The sequence below is a fragment of the Dendrobates tinctorius genome, unplaced genomic scaffold (genome assembly GCF_039654945.1).
Source record: "Dendrobates tinctorius isolate UK_male_01 unplaced genomic scaffold, ASM3965494v1 ptg000007l, whole genome shotgun sequence".
In the NCBI taxonomy this organism is placed as follows: domain Eukaryota; kingdom Metazoa; phylum Chordata; class Amphibia; order Anura; family Dendrobatidae; genus Dendrobates; species Dendrobates tinctorius.
Genome location: NW_027361675.1, coordinates 51321825 through 51347363, shown reverse-complemented (window position 1 = coordinate 51347363; position 25539 = coordinate 51321825). Strand labels below are relative to the sequence as shown.

Sequence of the window (25539 nt, the reverse complement as noted above, 5' to 3'; positions counted from 1 at the left end):
GATGACATCAGCGTCGCCATGGCAACCATTATGACATCATAATGAGGGGCGGGGCTTGATACACACACACTGTTTCCCCATTATGTAGATAGGGGCATTATGACATAATGAGGGGCGGGGCTTGACACGCACACACTTTTTCCCCCATTACATAGACAGGGGCAAAATTGTTTGGTGAATTGGAACACGCAGGGTTAAAATTTCGCCTCACAACATAGCTTAGGACGCTCTCGGGGTCCAGACATGTGACTGTGCCAAATTTTGTGGCTGTACCTGCGACGGTGCGGATGCCTATCCCGGACATACACACACACATACATACACACACTTTGAGCTTTATATATTAGATTAAATAAAAATTGTTATTTTTTAAAATTCATGGCAACCACCACTTCCAGAGAAATTAATTTTTTAGATTTGAAAATTTTTATAGAAGAAAACACCATTCAGACACAATTATTTCACAAACCCACTGACTAAAATAATTATATCTCTTTAGAAAGTTGCCATCTCCCACGCTGGCTTCTTAATATTCCAAAGAGCCAATTCATACGGGCCCATAGAAACTGTTCTAGGATGCAAGACTATAATATTGAGGCTGACACCTTAACTAAAAAATTCTGCCAAAAAGGGTATGACATTCAATCCCTGCGAAAAACCAGGGAATTAATTGGTAACACACCACGGGAACAACTATTTAGACATAAAATAAAAAATACGCAAAATACTATCATGGAAGAAATCCCAATTGTGACTCAATACAACGCTAATAGCAAAATCCTTAAAAAAATTGTAAATAAACATTGGAGAATTTTGAGGAATGATAAAGTAATTGGTGCGGCACTACCAGCACATCCGAGGTTTATTTTTAGAAGGGCAAATAATTTGGGAAATATGGTAGCCCCTTCTATCTCGAAACCTATGGCGGCATGCAAACCTCATCTACAACAACATCCAAATGTTTTTTTTCCCTGTAGGAAATGTGCGCCCTGCAGGAAACTGGGCATTAAAAAACAATTTTCAATCATGAATAAATCCACAGAAATTCTAATTAAAGACTTGATAACGTGTGACACGAAGGGGTGTAATATACTGCATCACATGTCCCTGTGGTAAATTATATATAGGTCGAACAATACGTCCATTAAATGTCCGGATTGGTGAACATCTGGGCAATATTTGCAAGAAATTCACAGGCCATCCCCTCTCCAACCACTATCTTACACATCATGGTGGTTGTAAAAAGGATACTAGAGACAAGTTTTTTCTGGCCCCTTGAGCACTCCGTGGCGCTCCACTGCCTGTCACGTGACCTATCACGTGTCTGTGACATCACGCAAGGTCCTGCAGCGTCTCTGAACCTTGCAGGCTTGCCTCTTGATGTGTCTTCTGTAACAGACACAGACGGCCGCTGGAAATGTTCAATTAGACGCTAGTCACCGGCCGGGACAGCGTCCTTTATGGAGATCCTGCTCTCATCTATCTGGGACACCAGTGATTGCTAAGATACTGATTGTGAGCGAGATAAATAAAAGGTCCTTTCTATTTGCAAGGAACTCTCTCCAGGATTACTGCTTTTATGCCACCTGAGAACTCCTAAAGCTAAATCACTCCTTGCTTGGTTCTGCATTACATTTTTATTGGCACTATTTATGTCTGTTGGACTACAGATTTTATTCACTGAATCTGGGTAAATTTACTAGCGCAAGTTTTTATATTTATTTTTATATTTCCCCTTTCGACAAATTAAGTGTTTTTTGTCTCATTACTTGCTGCTTTGTACCAAAATTATTTGCGCTTAGCGCCGTTGGCTTTGTATTATTTCTGATTATATCAAGTCTACCTTATAAAATCTAGACAGGTGCAGCGATGTGCAATAGTGTGTATCTAAACAATAAAACGGGGACTCTCATCTAGGGCATGATATACCGGCAAAATAGCGACTGAAAACTAAGTTAGTTACCTTCTGACATGGTGCGGTGCAGTCACAGAGCAGAAGACACGTGGGAACACGCTAAGCTAAGATCAGAGTCCCCGTTTTATTATTTAGATACACATTATTGCACATCGCTGCACCTGTCTAGATTTTATAGGGTAGACTTGATATAATGACTTTACATGGGCGCTCACTTTCCTATAGACCAGGGTTCCCCAACTCCAGTCCTCAAGGCCCACCAACAGATCATGTTTTCAGGATTTCCCTTGTATTGTACAGGTGATGCAATTATCACCTGGGCAATACTAAGGAAATCCTGAAAACATGACCTGTTAGTGGGCCTTGAGGACTGGAGTTGGGGAACCCTGCTATAGACCATAGGTCCTGCTGTTATTATCAGCAGGTAGTTGCTGTGGTTTTTTCACATGCAGATCTCTTAGTGGGACTTATTATTCCCTGACTTTTGCACTTCTAAATTATTTTTGTGTCTGCTAATGGAACTAGCCTACATTCATGTATTCATATGTGAACCATTTGATGATTATCGCGACACAAACCATGTATTATTACTACCATTGTGAGTGCACTATTTTGTAATGAATACCACCTTTTTCCCCTCTCCTTTCATCTGTAGCCCCATTGCGCTCGTATAACCATGCCATTTTCTGTCACGATATGTTATGATTAATAAACTTTATAATATTTTTTTTGATATTTTGTGAGCCTCTATTGCTCTATTTAGGGATTTTTTATAATATCTTTAGATTTCATAGTGACGCATTATACATAAATTATTGGGAATCATATTATGTTTAATCGTCACATAGAATATTTTCAATTTTCGCCTTTGCTTTCTGTTTTTGGTACATACTGCCTGGGTACCTGTTACACATCTCCTCCTTCCCTCCTCCACTTTCCCGGTGCGACGTCGTTTCAGCCTGTTTCACTGCGCCTGCCTTAGGCCACCGACCACAGCGATTACTTACTCGGCCCGGTCACCCGCTGCCACACCTACTTCTCTTCAGTGTGCAGCTCTTCAACAATTTGGTACCCCAATCTCTCCTTTACTTTAGCTGTCTTCCAGGGTCACCCCCCTCTCTGAGCTCTCTAGGTCTGGGAAAACCCCCCTTTTTATCCTCTGAGTCTGGAAATCCCCTACTTGCTCCTCCAGACTGTTCTCAGTTGTCTCCCCCTAGTGGCCGGATTCTGAACTCCACTGTTCCTATCTCCTGTTCTAATCACCAGTACCCGTACATTTATAACAATATGAGACATACTAATAGTTACATATATAGTTACAGAGATGCATGTCACACAACCCATATACATATTAACTATTTATAGTCAGATCAGTCCACATTTTAGTCCACCCTCCTACATCTGTAGGGAGGTGCAAGGTGGCCTTCAGCACAGCACAGCCAGTGATTATTTTTTTAATGACACCCCACCACTGGAGGGAAAAGGTAGTGCCCTAGGAAGGTGCCTACCCTGCCTAACCCTCGCCCCAGCCATAACTGTGAATTGTTATCAGACATCATCAGACTTCAGACCATAGAGAAATCACAGTATTGATGAGATGTAGTCAATATCACAAATAACCAATTACATTCAGGTACCATATAGGTAACATCACTGATTGGAGAGTTGTTCCCTTTCTTTTCTTCTTCATCTTTTCCAGAACCCATGATTACTTTTCCGATCCACAGGTTATCGCTCCAGAAGTCCATCTTCTCTGATCTTCTGCAGATGACCCTTACACGGTGCCCTTAAAAATAACAGCGTCATTATAATGTCCCTGAATAAAATATTTGCCTACCCTGTGCACCTCGCTGTGCACCTTCCATGCACAAAATATGACCCAGTCACTCCTCCTTTTATCGTACAAAGCATCCACCCTTTCTTCTCCTATAAAATATTGCCTCCACACTATCCCTCCTTATAAACTATAACTGCCACACTGTCCCCCTTATGAACCATATTTATCTCGCTCTCCACCGTTATTAACTTTAGCCGTCACACTGTCCACCCCGATTCGCTGTAACCACCACACTGATGGAGCTTATTAGCTATAACTGCCACAATGTCCACCCTGATTAGCTCTAACTGCTACACTGTTCACACTGAGTAGCTATAGCTAACACACTGTCTGCTCCCATTAGACATATCCTCCATACGGTCTGCCTTTATTAGCTATAACTGACAAGCTATCTGCCCTTACTAGCTATAACTGCCACACTGTACGACCTTATTAGCTACACCCAGCCCACCCTTCTTAGCTCAAACTACTACAGTGACCACCCTATTTAGCTAGAAAACTGTTTAGCTTTTGCCACCACTCTATTCGCCCTTAACTGTAAAATTATTGGCTATAATCACCACACTATATGCCGTAAATAACTATAACCGCCACACAGTCCACCCTGATTAGCTGTAACCGTCACATTCTCAACCCTAATTCATTATAGCCTCCACACTGTCTTTATTTTAAAAGTCCTCACCCAATGCTGCCACGCTTCCATACTGAGCCCCCATCACACAGTCCCGTCACTCTATGTCCCCATACTGCCCAGTCTCTATACTGTCCCTAATCCTCACAAACTACCCTCTCCGCGTACTGTCCCCTCCATAGTGTGCCCTCACACTGTACCCTCATGTTGCCCTCTCTCCATACTGCTTCTGCAAACTGCCCAGTCTTCACACAGTGTCCTGTCAATTTTTTTCCCCCCATACTGTCCCTCATACCATTTACCTTCTCCACCAATAAAACGCCCCTGTATCCTTGGCTGTATTTGAACGCTTAACTTCAAGCTGTCTTCTACTTCTCTGTGGGGGAGGAATGACATCAGCTGCCTGATCAGGTGTCCTCATCATGCTGCTTCATGTTACCTTCACACCAGAAGTGCCGACATTCAGAGCTTTCAGACTCAAGTATAATTGAATGCAAAGACCTGGTCTTTTACATGATCTCCTAGCCACCTGTCAGTTTAACAACCAGCTGGAGGAACATCTGAATTCTACTCCTGGGGTCTGGCAAAATGATTCCCTGTGGGAGACACAACTGACTATGGCACAAGGTGAGATGTTAATCTCTCCTCATGGCAGTGGCAACCGGATGGTGCCCCCCTGCTGGTTGGAACCAGGGCACATGCACTGCATGCCCACCCCAGCTTTGATCCTGCATAGGGCACCAAAACGCTTATATCACCAATGAAAATCTCCATTTTAATTTTTTATTTTCTTTTTTTAGGTTAACACAAAAATATGTAATGGTATTTTTGCCTGCCCTTCCAGTAAGTATTATCTATCATCAGGTACAACAGTAAATACACTTTACATCTCTTCATTTTTGCTATATTATTATTTTTTGTATCTACAATCTTTACATAGCTTGAAAGTACAAGATGAAAGTAAATTTGCTTAACACAATTTCCCCTAATATAATCTTCCCAGCAACATTTCTCTGTAAAAAGTATGGGTGATCAAATTGTTTTGCTTGTACAGTATCCTAGATTTCCCAATCTATTGAAGCCAATACAACACTGTCAGTCACCCCCAATGAAGTACGGTAATTTAAAGCGAACATGTCAGTAGGATTTCGCTAAGTAAACTACAGTCATTGTCAGGTTGGCAGTCTAAAACTGATTAAAATGATACCTGGAGTGAAGAAATCCATCTTTTGGTTCATGTGTAGTCAGTGTTAGAAGTTTTCAGTTAATGATATGTCTGTGCTCTGGGGCGGGACTGTAGGCAAAATCTTATCTTCCTGCTCTAAGCCAGAGAAACCTAGGAGAGACCTGCCCACAGACTGCCCCGAAGCACAGTCTGTCTCTCTCTCTGACTCTATGATGAGGAACATGTTTGTGCTTCTGGGTGGGCCTGTGGGCAGGTCTTTCCTTGGTTTCTCTGGCTTAGAACAAGAAGATAAGACTCTGCCTACATTCCTGCCCAGGAGCACGGGCATCTCATTAACTGAAAACTTCTAACACTGATTGTACAAGAACCACAAGATGGATTCCTTCACTCCAGGTATCATTTTAATCAGTTTAAGGCTGGAGTCACACACAACCATTAAAAAAACGGTCCCATTTTAACGGTCCGAAATCACACAAAGGTATCTTAACCATTGATCCGTTTTTGATGCGATTTTTCTTAATTGATGCGATTTTAATTGCATGTAAGGATCCGTTTGACATCCGTCTGGCGAGATTTTCTCGCAGGGTAGCTAAATGGACATATAATGGAGCCCAATGACAGGTTTCCTCACACAGAATGAATAGATCTAGACACATATATATATATTTTATACATGTCATAGAGACACATTAATATATATATTACAAATGCATACAGTTCGTCATAGCAGAATAGCCGCAGAAACATTTGCCGGCTTTTGTATAATTATTGTCCTGCCCGACCTGAAATGACACATGCTTTACATATAGTTAACCAAAAAAAAAAACATGAAATGAAATGGTTATGTCTATCACAAATAATTAGATGAGGGTTTGTGGGTAAAACTTTGGACTTGTAGGGGTTAATTTAAGGGGTTAATTCGTTGTATGAAATTACGGGGACTCCCTGCAGCTTCAGTGACGTCAGCAGGCGTCCCTGCAATTTCATACAACGAATTAACCCCTACAAGTCCAAAATTTTACCCACAAACCCTCATCTAATTAATAGTGATAGACATAAAAAAAACCTGAAATGAAATGGTTATGTCTATCACTATTAATTAGATGAGGTTTTTGTGGGTAAAATTTTGGACTTGTAGGGGTTAATTCGTTGTATGAAATTGCAGGGACTCCTGCTGACGTCACTGAGGCTGCAGGGAGTCCCCGTAATTTCATACAACGAATTAACCTCTTAAATTAACCCCTACAAGTCCAAAATTTTACCCACAAACCCTCATCTAATTAATTGTGATAGACATAACAAAAAAAACATGAAATGAAATGGTTAACTATATGTAAAGCATGTGTCATTTCATGTCGGGCAGGAGAATAATTATACAAAAGCCGGCAAATGTTTCTGCGGCTATTCTGCTATGATGAACTGTATGAATTCGAAATATATGTATTAGGCTGGTTTCACATTTGCGTTAAAACAACGCTGCGCCCTGCGTCGTTAAGCCCCGCCCCGAGCCGGCTCCCTGCCCGCCCCATCCGGGATCACCGCCTACTTTCGCATTTGCACGCATGCGATCGGCGCACCCTATCTTTAGCATAGGGTGCGCAGATCATGCGCTGCCAGTGAGAAAGTAGCGTGCTGCGCACTTTTGACGGTGCGCCGTGCGCGCCGAAATGCAACATGCTGCATTTCGGCGCGCACGGCGCACCGTCAAAAGTGCGCAGCACGCTACTTTCACACTGGCAGCGCATGATCTGCGCACCCTATGCTAAAGATATGCGGTCGGCGCACCCTGCGTGCAAATGCGAAAGTAGGCGGTGATCCCGGATGGGGCGGGCAGGGAGCCGGCTCGGGGCGGGGCTTAACGACGCAGGGCGCAGCGTTGTTTTAACGCAAATGTGAAACCAGCCTAAATGTGTCTCTATGAGATTATATATACAGTGCCTACAAGTAGTATTCAACACCCTGCAGATTTAGCAGGTTTGATAAGATGCAAAAAAGTTAGAGCCTTCAAACTTCACACAAGAGCAGGATTTATTAACAGATGCATAAATCTTACAAACCAAAAAGTTATGTTGCTCAGTTAAATTTTAATAAATTTTAAACATACAAGTGTGGGTCAATTATTATTCGACCCCTAGGTTTAATATTTTGTGGAATAACCCTTGTTTGCAATTACAGCTAATAATCGTCTTTTATAAGACCTGATCAGGCCGGCACAGGTCTCTGGAGTTATCTTGGCCCACTCCTCCATGCAGATCTTCTCCAAGTTATCTAGGTTCTTTGGGTGTCTCATGTGGACTTTAATCTTGAGCTCCTTCCACAAGTTTTCAATTGGGTTAAGGTCAGGAGACTGACTAGGCCACTCCAACACCTTGATTTTTTGCCTCATGAACCAGGCCTTGGTTTTCTTGGCTGTGTGCTTTGGGTCGTTGTCTTGTTGGAAGATGAAATGACGACCCATCTTAAGATCCTTGATGGAGGAGCGGAGGTTCTTGGCCAAAATCTCCAGGTAGGCCGTGCTATCCATCTTCCCATGGATGCGGACCAGATGGCCAGGCCCCTTGGCTGAGAAACAGCCCCACAGCATGATGCTGCCACCACCATGCTTGACTGTAGGGATGGTATTCTTGGGGTCGTATGCAGTGCCATCCAGTCTCCAAACGTCACGTGTGTGGTTGGCACCAAAGATCTCGATCTTGGTCTCATCAGACCAGAGAACCTTGAACCAGTCTGTCTCAGAGTCCTCCAAGTGATCATGAGCAAACTGTAGACGAGCCTTGACATGACGCTTTGAAAGTAAAGGTACCTTACGGGCTCGTCTGGAACGGAGACCATTGCGGTGGAGTACGTTACTTATGGTATTGACTGAAACCAATGTCCCCACTGCCATGAGATCTTCCCGGAGCTCCTTCCTTGTTGTCCTTGGGTTAGCCTTGACTCTTCGGACAAGCCTGGCCTCGGCACGGGAGGAAACTTTCAAAGGCTGTCCAGGCCGTGGAAGGCTAACAGTAGTTCCATAAGCCTTCCACTTCCGGATGATGCTCCCAACAGTGGAGACAGGTAGGCCCAACTCCTTGGAAATGGTTTTGTACCCCTTGCCAGCCTTGTGACCCTCCACGATCTTGTCTCTGATGGCCTTGGAATGCTCCTTTGTCTTTCCCATGTTGACCATGTATGAGTGCTGTTCACAAGTTTGGGGAGGGTCTTAAATAGTCAGAAAAGGCTGGAAAAAGATAATTAATCCAAACATGTGAAGCTCATTGTTCTTTGTGCCTGAAATACTTCTTAATACTTTAGGGGAACCAAACATAACTCTGGTGGTTTGAGGGGTTGAATAATAAATGACCCTCTGAATAAGCTTTTCACAAATTAAAAAAAAATTAAACAAAGAAATAACATTCTTTTTTGCTGCAGTGCATTTCACACTTCCAGGCTGATCTACAGTCCAAATGTCACAATGCCAAGTTAATTCCAAATGTGTAAACCTGCTAAATCTGCAGGGGGTTGAATACTACTTGTAGGCACTGTATATATATATATATATATATATATACACACACACACTCACTGGCCACTTTATTAGGTACACCATGCTAGTAAGGGGTTGGACCCCCTTTTGCCTTCAGAACTGCCTCAATTCTTCGTGGCAGAGATTCAACAAGGTGCTGGAAGCATTCCTCAGAGATTTTGGACCATATTGACATGATGGCATCACACAGTTGGCGCAGATTTGTCGGCTGCACATCCCTGATGCGAATCTCCCGTTCCACCACATCCCAAAGATGCTCTATTGGATTGAGATCTGGTGACTGAGGAGGCCATTTGAGTACAGTGAACTCATTGTCATGTTCAAGAAACCAATCTGAGATGATTCGAGCTTTATGACATGGCGCATTATCCTGCTGAAAGTAGCCATCAGATGTTGGGTACATTGTGGTCATAAAGGGATGGACATGGTCAGCAACAATACTCAGGTAGGCTGTGGCGTTGCAACGATGCTCAATTGGTACCAAGGGGCCCAAAGAGTGCCCAGAAAAAATTCCCCACACCATGACACCACCACCACCAGCCTGAACCGTTGATACAAGGCAGGATGGATCCATGCTTTCATGTTGTTTACGCCAAATTCTGACCCTACCATCCGAATGTCGCAGCAGAAATCGAGACTCATCAGACCAGGCAACGTTTTTCCAATCTTCTACTGTCCAATTTCGATGAGCTTGTGCAAATTGTAGCCTCAGTTTCCTGTTCTTAGCTGAGAGGAGTGGTACCCGGTGTGGTCTTCTGCTGCTGTAGCCCATCTGCCTCAAAGTTCGACGCACTGTGCGTTCAGAGATGCTCTTCTGCCTACCTTGGTTGTAACGGGTGGCAATTTGAGTCACTGTTGCCTTTCTATCAGCTCGAACCAGTCTGCCCATTCTCCTCTGACCTCTGGCATCAACAAGCCATTTCCGGCCACAGAACTGCCGCTCACTGGATTTTTTTTCTTTTTCGGACCATTCTCTGTAAACCCTAGAGATGGTTGTGCGTGAAAATCCCAGTAGATCAGCAGTTTCTGAAATACTCAGACCAGCCCTTCTGGCACCAACAATCATGCCACGTTCAAAGGCACTCAAATCACCTTTCTTCCCCATACTGATGCTCGGTTTGAACTGCAGGAGATTGTCTTGACCATGTCTACATGCCTAAATGCACTGAGTTGCCGCCATGTGATTGGCAGATTAGAAATTAAGTCTTAACACACAGTTGGACAGGTGTACCTAATAAAGTGGCCAGTGAGTGTATATATATATATATATATATATATATCTCATAGAGACACATTTAGGCTGGTTTCACATTTGCGTTAAAACAACGCTGCGCCCTGCGTCGTTAAGCCCCGCCCCGAGCCGGCTCCCTGCCCGCCCCATCCGGGATCACCGCCTACTTTCGCATTTGCACGCAGGGTGCGCCGATCGCATATCTTTAGTATAGGGTGCGCAGATCATGCGCTGCCAGTGTGAAAGTAGCGTGCTGCGCACTTTTGACGGTGCGCCGTGCGCGCCGAAATGCAGCATGTTGCATTTCGGCGCGCACGGCGCACCGTCAAAAGTGCGCAGCACGCTACTTTCTCACTGGCAGCGCATGATCTGCGCACCCTATGCTAAAGATAGGGTGCGCCGATCGCATGCGTGCAAATGCGAAAGTAGGCGGTGATCCCGGATGGGGCGGGCAGGGAGCCGGCTCGGGGCGGGGCTTAACGACGCAGGGCGCAGCGTTGTTTTAACGCAAATGTGAAACCAGCCTAAATGTGTCTCTATGAGATATATATATTTATTTTTTTTTTTATACATCTAGATCTATTCATTCTTTATTTAACCGGTCTCTGTGATTTTACTGTATTGGAAGAATTGACGGCTTTTGCTAAAGGACACCGGGTGCGATTTTATCGCAAGTCACACATCTAGTCCGTTTTTAGTCCCATTTTTTCTCGCCCCCATAGACTTGTATTGTCGAATCCGATCCGAAAATCAGTGACAATCGCAGCATGCTGCGATTGTCTCGGTCCGAGGATCGGATCCGATCAAAAATCGCATGATGGGAGCTGCCCCATAGAATAACATTGGGACGAATGCAATGCGATTTTTTATCGCATTGCATTCGTCCGATTTAATCGCCAGTGTGACCCCGGCCTAACACTGTCAATCTGACAATGCCTGTAGATTACTTGGCAAAATCCCGCTGACAGGTTCGCTTTAATTACTGATTAGTCAAGATATAGTATAAATGTGAGGATAGACACCTGGTAAAAAAAATAAAATACAAAAAGCATTTAAAGGATATATTGATGTTTTGATTTAGTTCTAGGGTGTTAACTTTATAACGCTTGTATTTTCTTATTCTGTCCTCTTAATGTTATCTAAAGGCAGTTTTTCTTCAGATGCTACAAGCAAAATATTTACAGAATCAGGTAATAAAATAAAGTATATTTCGAAGAGCTGATTTCCTAGTGTGCATGAGTTTTATTTTTATTAGGCTACGTTCCCACAATGAGCTGTCAGCGAATTTTTGATGTTGCAGATTTTATGCACCATTTCTGCACCCATTAAGTAAAATAGGTTACTTGCATTTATTGGGAAAATACGCATCGTAAAAAACCCACCAAAAACTCATTGCGGGAGAGTAGCCTTATAGGGAACCTGTCATCAGGTTTTCCATATAAGTCCACATGTACCCGTTGAATATTTGGTGAGTTTTTTAACTCAGTATTTATGTCAAAACCAGGAGTAGAAACACATCACCACTTCTGTATTTATCACACATTCCTGGTTTTGGCTTACAAATACTGTGGTAAAAAAACTCACCAAATACTCAATGTGTGCACATGGCCTTAGGGATGTGCACGTGATCTCTTTTTCTGGCAAGTCTGTCCAGGAGCCCACTTGAGAAAGCATTAAAAAACATTTAAGAGAATGAACTTTCTGCGCATATGTTCTGATTTTTTGAATGTCTTTTAATTATTTCAAACTTCCCAAACCACAAGGCTATGTTCCCACAATAAGCTTTTAATGAGTTTTTGACGCTGCAGAATTTCTGTACCATTTCTGCACCTATTATTTAAATTAGATTACTTGCGGTTTTTTACCTTTTTTTGTGCTTTTTAAGCTGCGTTTTTTGTTTCTTTTCTTTAAACAAAGCTGCATTATTTTTGACACTTCCTGGTGTTTGGCACTAAAAACACATGTGCGATTTTTACCTGCGAATTTTCCGCACCTAATGCAAGTCTATTTTGAAAATCCACACAAAAAAACTCAGCGAACCCACAAGAGAAACTGACATTCTGTGAATTTGAAACATGCACCGCAGGCAGGGCCAGCGTAAGGGGCAGCCAGACTAGGCAGCTGCCCAGAGCCTCCGCTCCCCCAGCCATTGGCGTGCTGCTAATAACACACCACATGGCTGCTATGGAGCCCGTGAGCAGGAAGGCCTGCCCGGCGCCAGCGACAAACCCCCCCCCCCCCGAGAGCTGCATTCAACTGTATCGGCATCATAGTTACTGATACAGTTGAAAGAGATAATGGAGGCGAAAGAGTCATCTGACACTCCTTCCCCCATCATTCCCCTCTGCGCCTGACACAGTGGGTGCGCGATGACGTCACTTCATCACGCACCCGCTGCGTCCCGGGCAGTGCCGCTGCTGAGACCGGAGTAGAGCTTGGAGCAGCGGAAGAACAAAGAGGAGAGGTGAGTATTGTGGTGTTTTATATATTTTCTAAATTCATTTATTGACCATAAAACATATATACACATGAATGCAGCAAAAGTGATACATATGCATTTGTCCAAAAAACTATAAATGAACAGCAACCTTACATGTTAGATCCCCAGTACAGTTATTGAGCTCATAAGTCCAAGTATTGTTGCAGTATTAATAAACCAAATCAACAAGTAGGCAAAACATTTTGTTTATATCAATTTGGCGATGTATATCTCAAAATGACACTACATATCTAATTATCCTACAACTACTACTAACACACTGCCAAACATATTTATGCAGTATTAATAGCAATTCGATGCCATAAGGTACCCTAAAATACTTTAACCATAGTATTTACGGTGGTACTGAACCACGTCCAACTAGAATGATGAGAGGAGAGGAGTACCACCTATCCCAAATTTTATCAAATTTCCCTGGACAGCCCCGGTTCTGATATAGCGTTCGTTCAAACGAAATGGTATAGCTGAATTTACCAATTCAATCCATGCTCTGAGTTGTGTATAATATATATATATATATATATATATATATATATATATATATACACATATACACACACACACAGTTGTGGCCAAAAGTATTGACACCCCTGCAATTCTGTCAGATACTACTCAGTTTCTTCCTGAAAATGATTGCAAACACATTCTTTGGTATTATTATCTTCATTTAATTTGTCTTAAATGAAAAAACACAAAAGAGAATGAAGTAAAAAGCAAAACATTGATCATTTCACACAAAACTCCAAAAATGGGCCAGACAAAAGTATTGGCACCCTCAGCCTAATACTTGGTTGCACAACCTTTAGCCAAAATAACTGCGACCAACCGCTTCCGGTAACCATCACCGAGTTTCTTACAATGCTCTGCTGGAATTTTAGACCATTCTTCTTTGGCAAACTGCTCCAGGTCCCTGATATTTGAAGGGTGCCTTCTCCAAACTGCCATTTGTAGATCTCTCCACAGGTGTTCTTTGGGATTCAGGTCTGGACTCATTGCTGGCCACCTTAGAAGTCTCCAGTGCTTTCTCTCAAAACATTTTCTAGTGCTTTTTGAAGTGTGTTTTGGGGCATTGTCCTGCTGGAAGACCCATGACCTCTGAGGGAGACCCAGCTTTCTCACACTGGGCCCTACATTATGCTGCAAAATTTGTTGGTAGTCTTCAGACTTCATAATGCCGTGCACACGGTCAAGCAGTCCAGTGCCAGAGGCAGCAAAGCAACCCCAAAACATCAGGGAACCTCCGCCATGTTTGACTGTAGGGACCGTGCTCTTTTCTTTGAATGCCTCTTTTTTCTCCTGTAAACTCCATGTTGAGGCCTTTGCCCAAAAAGCTCTACTTTTGTCTCATCTGACCAGAGAACATTCTTCCAAAACGTTTTAGGCTTTTTCAGGTAAGTTTTTGGCAGACTCCAGCCTGGCTTTTTTATGTCTCGGGGTAAGAAGTGGGGTCTTCCTCGGTCTCCTACCATACAGTCCCTTTTCATTGAGATGCCGACGGATAGTACGGGTTGACACTGTGGTTCCCTTGGACAGCAGGGCAGCTTGCATTTGTTTGGATGTTAGTCAAGGTTCTTTATCCAACATCCGCACAATCTTACGTTGAAATCTCTTGTCAATTTTTCTTTTCCGTCCACATCTAGGGAGGTTAGCCACAGTGCCATGGGCTTTAAACTTCTTGATGACACTGCGCACGGTAGACACAGGAACATTCAGGTCTTTGGAGATGGACTTGTAGCCTTGAGACTGCTCATGCTTCCTCACAATTTGGTTTCTCAAGTCCTCAGACAGTTCTTTGGTCTTCTTTCTTTTCTCCATGCTCAATGTGGTACACACAAGGACACAGGACAGAGGTTGAGTCAACTTTAATCCATGTCAACTGGCTGCAAGTGTGATTTAGTTATTGCCAACACCTGTTAGGTGTCACAGGTAAGTTACAGGTGCGGTTAATTACACAAATTAGAGAAGCATCACATGATTTTTCGAACAGTGCCAATACTTTTGTCCACCCTCTTTTTTATGTTTGGTGTGGAACTATATCCAATTTGGCTTTAGGACAATTCTTTGTGTTTTTTCATTTAAGACAAATTAAATGAAGATAATACCAAAGAATGTGTTTGCAATCATTTTCAGGAAGAAACTGAGTATTATCTGACAGAATTGCAGGGGTGTCAATACTTTTGGCCACAACTGTATATATATATATATATATATATATAAAAAAATCAGTGACTACTGGTGACCATAATACTGTAGGACTGTGTGGCTGGATTATATCCTATAGGGGATGGCTGTATTATACTCTATGAGGGGGCTGAATTATACTATATGAGGGGGCTGTATTATATTCTATGGCGGGCTACATTATATTCTATGGGTGGCTGCATTATACTCTATGAGGGGGCTACATTATATTCTGTGGGGTATCAAGGACTATGTAAAATGCATTATTCTACACTCACTGGCCACTTTATTAGGTACACCATGCTAGTAAGGGGTTGGACCCCCTTTTGCCTTCAGAACTGCCTCAATTCTTCGTGGCAGAGATTCAACAAGGTGCTGGAAGCATTCCTCAGAGATTTTGGACCATATTGACATGATGGCATCACACAGTTGGCGCAGATTTGTCGGCTGCACATCCCTGATGCGAATCTCCCGTTCCACCACATCCCAAAGATGCTCTATTGGATTGAGATCTGGTGACTGAGGAGGCCATTTGAGTACAGTAAACTCATTGTCATGTTCAAGAAACCAATCTGAGATGATTCGAGCTTTATGACATGGCGCATTATCCTGCTGAAAGTAGCCATCAGATGTTGGGTACATTGTGGTCATAAAGGGATGGACATGGTCAGCAACAATACTCAGGTAGGCTGTGGCGTTGCAACGATGCTCAATTGGTACCAAGGGGCCCAAAGAGTGCCCAGAAAAAATTCCCCACACCATGACACCACCACCACCAGCCTGAACCGTTGATACAAGGCAGGATGGATCCATGCTTTCATGTTGTTTACGCCAAATTCTGACCCTACCATCCGAATGTCGCAGCAGAAATCGAGACTCATCAGACCAGGCAACGTTTTTCCAATCTTCTACTGTCCAATTTCGATGAGCTTGTGCAAATTGTAGCCTCAGTTTCCTGTTCTTAGCTGAGAGGAGTGGTACCCAGTGTGGTCTTCTGCTGCTGTAGCCCATCTGCCTCAAAGTTCGACGCACTGTGCGTTCAGAGATGCTCTTCTGCCTACCTTGGTTGTAACGGGTGGCAATTTGAGTCACTGTTGCCTTTCTATCAGCTCGAACCAGTCTGCCCATTCTCCTCTGACCTCTGGCATCAACATGGCATTTCCGGCCACAGAACTGCCGCTCACTGGATTTTTTTTCTTTTTCGGACCATTCTCTGTAAACCCTAGAGATGGTTGTGCGTGAAAATCCCAGTAGATCAGCAGTTTCTGAAATTCTCAGACCAGCCCTTCTGGCACCAACAATCATGCCACGTTCAAAGGCACTCAAATCACCTTTCTTCCCCATACTGATGCTCGGTTTGAACTGCAGGAGATTGTCTTGACCATGTCTACATGCCTAAATGCACTGAGTTGCCGCCATGTGATTGGCTGATTAGAAATTAAGTCTTAACACACAGTTGGACAGGTGTACCTAATAAAGTGGCCAGTGAGTGTATATGAAGAACTATGGGATGCATTATACTATGGAGAGTGCAGTGTACTACATGGAAGACTATGGGGTGAATTATACTATATGGAGGACTGAAGAGTGTATTTTACTATATGGTGGACTCAGGAATGTATTTTAATATATGGAGGACTATGAAGAGTGTGTTATACTATTTGGAGGACTATGAGGAATGTATTATATTATATGGAGGACTATGAGGCACATTATATTATATGAAGGACTATAGTGTGTGCATTATACAATATTGAGGACTGTGGTGCACATTATACTATAATAAAGGACTATGAGGTGCATTATACTATGTGGGGGACTACACAGAGTGTATTATACTATATGGAGAACTATGGGTAGTGTATTATGCTATATGGAGGTCTTATGGAGAGTGCATTATACTATATGGAGGACTATGGAGAGCATATCTAATATATAAAGCTCAATGTGGGTGTGTGTGTATGTATGTATGTATGTATGTATGTCCGGGATTGGCATCCACACAGTCGCAGCTACAGCCAGAAAATTTGGCACAGTCACACGTCTGGACCCCGAGAGCGTCATAGGCTATGTTGTGAGGCAAAATTTTAACCCCATGCGTTCCAATTCACCAAACAATTTTGCCCCCATCTACATAAAGGGGAAAAAGTGTATGTATTGGCATCAGCACCGTCGTAGCTACAGCCACAACATTTTGCACAGTCACATGTCTGGACTCCGAGCGCGTCATAGGCCATGTTGTGAGGCAAAATTTTATCCCCGCGCATGCCAATTCACCAAACAATTTTGCCCCTTTCTACATAATTGGGAAAAAAGTGTATGTATGTATTGGCATCTGCACCGTCGTAGCTACAGCCACAAAATTTTGCAAAGTCACACGTCTGGACCCCGAGAGCGTCAGGCTATGTTGTGAGGCAAAATTTTAACCCCGTGCGTTCCAATTCACCAAACAATTTTGCCCCTATCTACATAATGGGGAAAAAGTGAAAGGAAAAGTGTTGGAGTCAAATTGACAGCTGCCAGATGTGAACAAGGGGGACTTAAGGAATGAGAGCGATGGCGCCAAACAGTATATACCGTACAGTTGATAAGGTGGGGCCCTGACATAGGATACTCACCACACACGGGGATAAGAACACACACACAAAATGCGCCACACACTACCACGTGCTTCAACACATATACCACCCTCAGCACACATTTCACCACACAGACACCAACCTCGCCACAAAAGTCGAAACACAAAAGTCGCCACTCAAAAAACTCGCCACACTGTCACAGAGCTGTTTAAAAGATGAAAAATGAGCTGTGATTGGTTGCTATCAGCAACAGTTTTCTTTGTAGACAGTTGTGGTAACTGAGGCATATTATTCTTATCATTTCTATGGTGTTATCGTCCTTCTGTAAAGCTGGAAATAACACAATTTATTACCATGCCAACACAGACTACCCTCTGACACAGACTGCAGGGGGAGCCCAGTATCACACAGGATAGGATTAGATACACCGCTCAGCAGTCAGTATCACACAGGAGAGGATTAGACACATGGCTCAGCAGGCAGTATCACACAGGATAGGATTAGATACACAGCTCAGCAGTCAGTATCACACAGGAGAGGATTAGACACATGGCTCAGCAGGCAGTATCACACAGGAGAGGATTAGATACACGGCTCAGCAGTCAGTATCACACAGGATAGGTTTGGAGGCACGGTTGTTATGTGCAATATAATCATTATAATTTGTTATAACTAACCACAGTTGGTTACTATGCCCAGGCAACGCCAGGCTCCTCAGCTAGTTATACTGTATGGAGGACTAGGAGACGTGTATTATTTTATATGGAGGACTATGGGGCACATTATATTATATGGAGGACTATGGGGTGTGCATTATACAATATGGAGGACTGTGGTGCACATTATACTATATGGAGGAATGTGGGGTGCATTATACTAAACGAACAAAATGCTGCCTTTTCATCAAGTGACTGAATTGTTTATGCCAGAACAAAAATCACTGTTCCCAGCAGCACATCGCCTGCTGAAAACTGCAAATATGCAGCTGATAAAATGATACTGCATGGGGACAGATTGATCTATTAGTGATTGTTCTGTCCCCATCATTGTTCCTCAGCCGGTGTAAAGAGCCTGGGAAATAAGCATTGAACGACTTCAATATTATTGATCACACTTGTTTAGCTGCCTGAACTCAGCTCATGTAAAAATACCCAAAATCTTTCTGTGTGATGTGCAATATGTTAGGATTTTGGGCCCTATTTTAAACTTTTGCCCAGAGCCCCACTTTGCGTAAAACCAGCCCTGACCGCAGGTCAGTTTACACCGAGTAAATAAAAAGCATAGCGGGCATGAGATTTCTATAAATCCCAACCACTTTGCTGAAACTGTAAGGCACTGTTTTTTTTTGTTTTGTTTTTTTACACAGAAAAAATACACAGCGTCAAAAACACACCAAAAGCTTATCATGGGAATGAAGCCTAAAACAGCTAAAAGAAGTTACTTGACATTTTTTTTTTAATATATACACTTTTTTTTTTTTTTAAAGGCCACCACTAAAAATGTTAACTAAGATATAAAAAAAAATACGCTTCATGAAAAACACCACCAGCAATTACCTGAGCTCAATCTACTTTTTTAAAAAAATCAGTGTCTAAAAAGATACTGTGTGCATGTGCATGTTCTCCAGCCTGTTAGAAATGTATTAACAAGCCCACTTTCACCTTTGCAAACATCAGTTGTAGATTTAGGTCAAATTTATGCAAAAATGTGGAAAATTCTGAAGGTTTTACAAACTTTCAAGCACCACCATATAAGCCACTCTCAGCATGTACCATCCCGTATTTGATTCTTATCAGCAACTAATGAAGATATATTTTTTACTTCCTTTTTAGAATATTATATGGCCTCAGGTTTTCACTGGTATATTAGTAAATGTCATCAATGCAGCGGTCAATGCAATCCTAATGTATGTTCTGAAGATGGGAATAGAGTAAGTTGTTAATCTTTATACTTTCATTTTCAATGGCAAATAACTTTTCTAAATGTAAAAGTATGAGTGTGAATAACGCAGGCAAGAGTCTCTGGTGCATTTAGGACAAAGTGTAGAAAGGGCACAATGAGATATTCCAGTAAAGAAATAGAAGCTGAAAAATAAATAGAAAGACAGCATAGTTTATAAGGTTTATTCATTTATTATGTTTGCCTATATAGCATCAACATATTTCGGAGGGCTTTACAGACTTAATCATCACTATCCCCATTTGAATTATGAATTTGGAGCACAGAGTAAAAACATAGCACCCAGAGGAAATCTACACAAACATGGGAAGAACATACACACTCCATGCAGATATTATAATATTTTATGTATGTATATGCAATACTTTAAATTCATTTGCTCTTTCCTCTAGGGGTTCAGCTTGGGCCAATACAATATCTCAGTGGGCAATGGCCATTTCTCTTTTTATATATATATTTGTGAAAAAACTACATGTCAAAACATGGGGAGGTATGTTTAGAATTGCAGACATGAGATCTTTTTGAAAACCTTATGTCTTTACTAACCTTTGAGTCAATCACTATCTCATCTCCCTAATGTATATCTTCTGAGCAATAACAAGCGTTGCAGTATTGAGATTTGCGCAAATGTATGCACCACAAATCAATTGGGGAGGGGGTCCAGTAAAGCTGACAAACTTATATTTCAAAAGATTTGATCATCTCACATTGCAAAACAATAAATTCACTCCCAAAAGTGATTATTATTACTAATAGCTAAAAAATGGTCAATATTATAGCCACATTACTAAAATCATAATAAACAAGCATGCAGCCCACATTTATAGTAGTGTGATCTGATAAGGTCTGTGATTTTCAATGTGCTACTATTCTATTTAGCAATTTACGCTTGTTTTGTTTTTACCCTGCCAGGGCTGCTGCTTTCTCAAATTAGATGGTATTACATTAAAAAAAAAAAAAAAAAAATGCAATTGCTAACCTCTAACTCATTTCTAAACTTCATCTTAAAGCAATGTTTAATATGTGTCTTAAATTCCGTTTCCTTGTTTGAACATTCAAAAAGAAGCTTAAATTTACAATGTACAATGCCAAGTATTGATACACTATAAAAGTTCAGTAAAATAATGGAAGCCTTTATGTTAGTGATTAACTCTGTTCTGTTATAACAGTGATTAACTCAACCTATTAAATGCTGAGATTTCCACAGTTTTGGTTATGCATTATTTGTCAACACACCAAATTTGCCCATTCATGAAACATGGAATATGCTTTGATCGTAATGCCCAACTAGCAGGTCTCCTGTCAAACTATCTGATCCGAGAACAGTCCGTGTTTCATGAACATGTGAGTTTGTCCTCAGATTGTGAAGAGAAAAGAAAATGAAAAATTGTTGTAATTGTTAACTATTCAGGGTGGTCCAAAGATTGTCTTCAGGAATGGGGACCATTCATGAATTTGGCTATGCCCAGTATGATAATGTTATGCATCGAGTGGTGGAGCTTTGAAATTGGAGGGGTTTTGGCAGGTAAGTTCCGGTTTAATTTTAACTTTTACTATCTTCTTTTCTTTTTTTATAGAATTTAGGAATATCAGGGATGACACTATAAAAAATGTAAGCCACTAGGAATGTTACCAGAGATACTATACTATAAGCCATCTAATATAAAAAAGTAGTGTGATGTTCATGTAAGTGTGAATTAGAAAAGCAATCTGAAAATGTTTTCTGTTCCTAAACATAAATAACTCCATAGCTACGTATGATAGTAAAGAATTTAGAGGATTACCAACACTTACAGGGTATTTCAGAGTCTGACTTAAAGAGGTATTCACATGTTCAAGATCCTGTCCCAATATGTAATAGGTGTAATAATAATAATAATAATAATAATAATAATAATAAATAATATTAGCAAACACCTCCAATTAAAAATGTAGTATAGTTCTGATTCGCTATGTCGCTTACCCCATTTGCAGGGCATTGCAATTGCTTAGGTATCCATGGTTATGACTAGTGTTGAGCATTCCGATACCGCAAGTATCGGGTATCGGCCGATACTTGCTGTATCGGAATTCCGATACCGACTTCCGATATTTTTTCAATATCGGAATTCGGCATCGGAAGTTCAGTTGATTGACGGCCTGACGTCATCATGATGCGCGGTGTGTGCGCATCATGATGCGCCGTCATTTCGGGCCTTCCGGGGGTCTCTGCCGGCCTGCCGGGGGGCTGTGCCGGCCTGCCGGGGGGCTGTGCCGGCCTGCCGGGGGTCTGTACCGGCCTGCCGGGGGGCTGTGCCGGCCTGCCGGTGGTCTGTGCACCCTGTGGGGGTCTGTACCGGCCTGCCGGGGGGCTGTGCCGGCCTGCCGGGGGGCTGTGCTGATGTCCGGGGGTCTGTGCAAGCATCGTCCGATGGGACTACAAGTCCCATCGGGCGATGCCTGCTACCATGACAGTGATTGACACATTAGCCAATGATGGGACAGTAGTAGTCCCATCATCCGGCTAATGTGTTAAATGTTAAAAAAAAAAAAAAAATACTACATACATACTACATGCATGCTACATACATACTACATACATACTACATACATGCTACATACATACTACATACATGCTACATACATACTACATATATACTACATACATACTACATACATACTGCATGCTACATACATACTACATACATACTGCATGCTACATACATACTACATACATACTACATGCATGCTACATACATACTACATGCTACATACATACTACATGCTACATACATACTACATGCTACATACATACTACATGCTACATACATGCTGCATGCTACATACATACTACATACATACTACATGCATGCTACATACATACTACATGCATGCTACATGCTACATACATACTACATGCATACCACATATATACTACATACATACAATACATTCATACAATACATACATAGACATACAGTACATATAACATAGAGTAACATACTTACCAATACTTGTCACATTGTTCCCCGAAGCCATTGTCTTTTCCGGGATAAATATTAACATAACAAACCACAAAAATACTCACCCACGATCCGAAGCAGTCCACGAGTGTGTCCCACGACGATCTTGGGTAGAGAACTGCAGCATCAGATGATGCTGCCGTTCTCTACGGGCTGCAGCAATCCAATGACGGAAGGTAGGTATCCTTCCGCACTGTATTCCTCCGCCACTTAAAAAAAAAAAAGTCCCTAGTCTCACTTTATGCCATTGCTGTGTGGGAATTTCCCACACAGCAATGGCATAAAGTGAGACTAGGGACTTTTTTTTTTTTTAAGTGGCGGAGGAATACAGTGCGGAAGGATACCTACCTTCCGTCATTGGATTCCTGCAGCCCGTAGAGAACGGCAGCATCATCTGATGCTGCAGTTCTCTACCCAAGATCGTCGTGGGACACACTCGTGGACTGCTTCGGATCGTGGGTGAGTATTTTTGTGGTTTGTTATGTTAATATTTATCCCGGAAAAGACAATGGCTTCGGGGAACAATGTGACAAGTATTGGTAAGTATGTTACTCTATGTTATATGTACTGTATGTCTATGTATGTATTGTATGAATGTATTGTATGTATGTAGTATATATGTGGTATGTATGTAGCATGTAGTATGTATGTAGCATGCATGTAGTATATATGTAGTATGTATGTAGCATGTAGTATGTAGCATGCATGTAGTATGTATGTAGCATGTAGTATGTATGTAGCATGCATGTAGTATATATGTAGTATGTATGTAGCATGTAGTATGTATGTAGCATGCATGTAGTATATATGTAGTATGTATGTAGCATGTATGTAGCATGCATGTAGTATATATGTGGTATGTATGTAGCATGCATGTAGCATGCATGTAGTATGTATGTAGTATATATGTAGTATGTATGTAGCATGTATGTAGCATGTATGTAGCATGTATGTAGTATATATGTAGTATGTATGTAGTATGTATGTAGTATGTAGTATATATGTAGCATGTATGTAGCATGTATGTAGCATGCATGTAGCATGCAGTATGTATGTAGCATGCATGTAGTATATATGTAGTATGTATGTAGCATGTAGTATGTAGCATGCATGTAGTATATATGTAGTATGTAGCATGTAGTATGTATGTAGCATGCATGTAGTATATATGTGTTATGTATGTAGCATGCATGTAGTATGTATGTAGTATATATGTGGTATGTATGTAGCATGCAGTATGTATGTAGCATGCATGTAGTATATATGTAGTATGTATGTTGCATGTAGTATTTATGTAGTATGAATGTAGCATGTATGTAGTATGCATGTTGTATGTATGTAGCATGTAATTTTTTTTTTTTTTTTTACATTTAACACATTAGCCGGATGATGGGACTACTACTGTCCCATCATTGGCTAATGTGTCAATCACTGTCATGGTAGCAGGCATCGCCCGATGGGACTTGTAGTCCCATCGGACGATGCCTGCACAGACCCCCGGAGCCTGCACAGCCCCCCGGCAGGCCGGCACAGCCCCCCGGAGCCTGCACAGACCACCGGCAGGCCGGCACAGACCACCGGAGCCTGCACAGACCCCCTGGCAGGCCGGCACAGCCCCCCGAAAGGCTGTACAAGGGCAGGAAAGGGTTTTTCTTATTCCGATACCGGAAGTCCCATAGACTTGAATGGGACTTCCGGTATCGGAATCGGCGATACCGATACTTTTTTTAAAGATCGGCCGATACCATCCGATACGATACTTTGAAGTATCGGACGGTATCGCTCAACTCTAGTTATGACCACTAACTGACTATATGAGTGGTCATAACCATAGATGCCTAAGCTACTACACTGCCCTGCACATGGGGTAAGTGGCATAACGAATCTGAAGAACTACACTATATTTCTAATTGGAGGTATTTGCTATTACATCTACTACATAACTACATATTGGGATAGGAGGTTGTAGATAGGAATGCCTTTTTAACATAAAATTGCTATTACTATGTGAACATGATTACATTTACATTTTTATTACAATGAAACTTTTTCTGTTTTGTCATTTGATGAATCACTATCCTACTCAGTACAGATACTGGTCATGAAGGACCAGGAATGCATTAAAATTGCAAGTGCAGCCCTCTGCAAGTATTGTCCAAAATGAATAAAATGAAGTAAAGAAGACCATTGAAGGGAATCTGAATGCCCACAGTAGCACAAAACTCCAAATAGAAAATGTATTTTCTCTCCTTTTTCTATTTTTTTATTTTAAAAGGTTTATCCATGACTTAGGTTTTTGTTTCCTATTGGACTAAGAATTTACAGGCAGGTAGTTGCTAACTACCTGCCTGTTCTGTCCTGAGGAGAACTCTCTTGGCTCAGGTAGTTAATCCTCTGTTCTCTTGACCTCACGTCAGCTGAGCCATTCTTCCTCTTCAGCCTTGTTCTGCTGACAGGGCATCACTTCCAACGTCATGATGTTTGACAGCTAGCTCCCTGCAGTTAGGCAGTGGGGAATTGGCTGTGAATAATCATGACATAAGCAGAGACGCCCCATTTACAGAGCAAAGGGGAAGAAAAAAAAAAGCTGCTCAGTGAATGTGATGTTACCGGAAGAAAAATTGCTTTCAGCAGCAGTCCATGACCTCTCTGAACTGGAACAGGGCAGAATAGGCAAGTAGATAGCAACTAAAATTGAAACCAGAAGTATACATACACTATCTAAAAAGACACATATGCATGTTTTTCACAATATCCGAAATGAAATCTGAATAAACATTTCCAGTTTAAGGTCAATTAGTACTTCCATAATTATTAATATTTGCTAGAATGAGAGAGAATTTTTTAAGGCATTTTTATTAATTACTGCAAAGTCAAAAGTTTACATACATTTCATTAGTATTTGTTACCATTGCCCTTAAACTGAATTGTTATGAATGGGTTACCAAGGAGGAAAACAAGACCAAGCCAAGTCACAGAAAACCAGAGAGGT

At 41.8% G+C, this 25539-nt stretch overlaps 1 protein-coding gene across 1 annotated transcript in view; it reads left to right on the top strand.

The window, feature by feature from the left end:
- LOC141088480 (multidrug and toxin extrusion protein 2-like) overlaps positions 1 to 25539 on the top strand; it is a 167350-nt gene that overhangs the window by 84455 nt on the left and 57356 nt on the right. The window contains exons 5-9 of the mRNA XM_073574576.1: positions 5184 to 5226; positions 11472 to 11516; positions 19419 to 19516; positions 19938 to 20035; positions 20957 to 21070. Of these exons, the coding sequence (XP_073430677.1) occupies positions 5184 to 5226; positions 11472 to 11516; positions 19419 to 19516; positions 19938 to 20035; positions 20957 to 21070 (398 nt within the window). The remainder of the gene's footprint in view (positions 1 to 5183; positions 5227 to 11471; positions 11517 to 19418; positions 19517 to 19937; positions 20036 to 20956; positions 21071 to 25539) is intronic.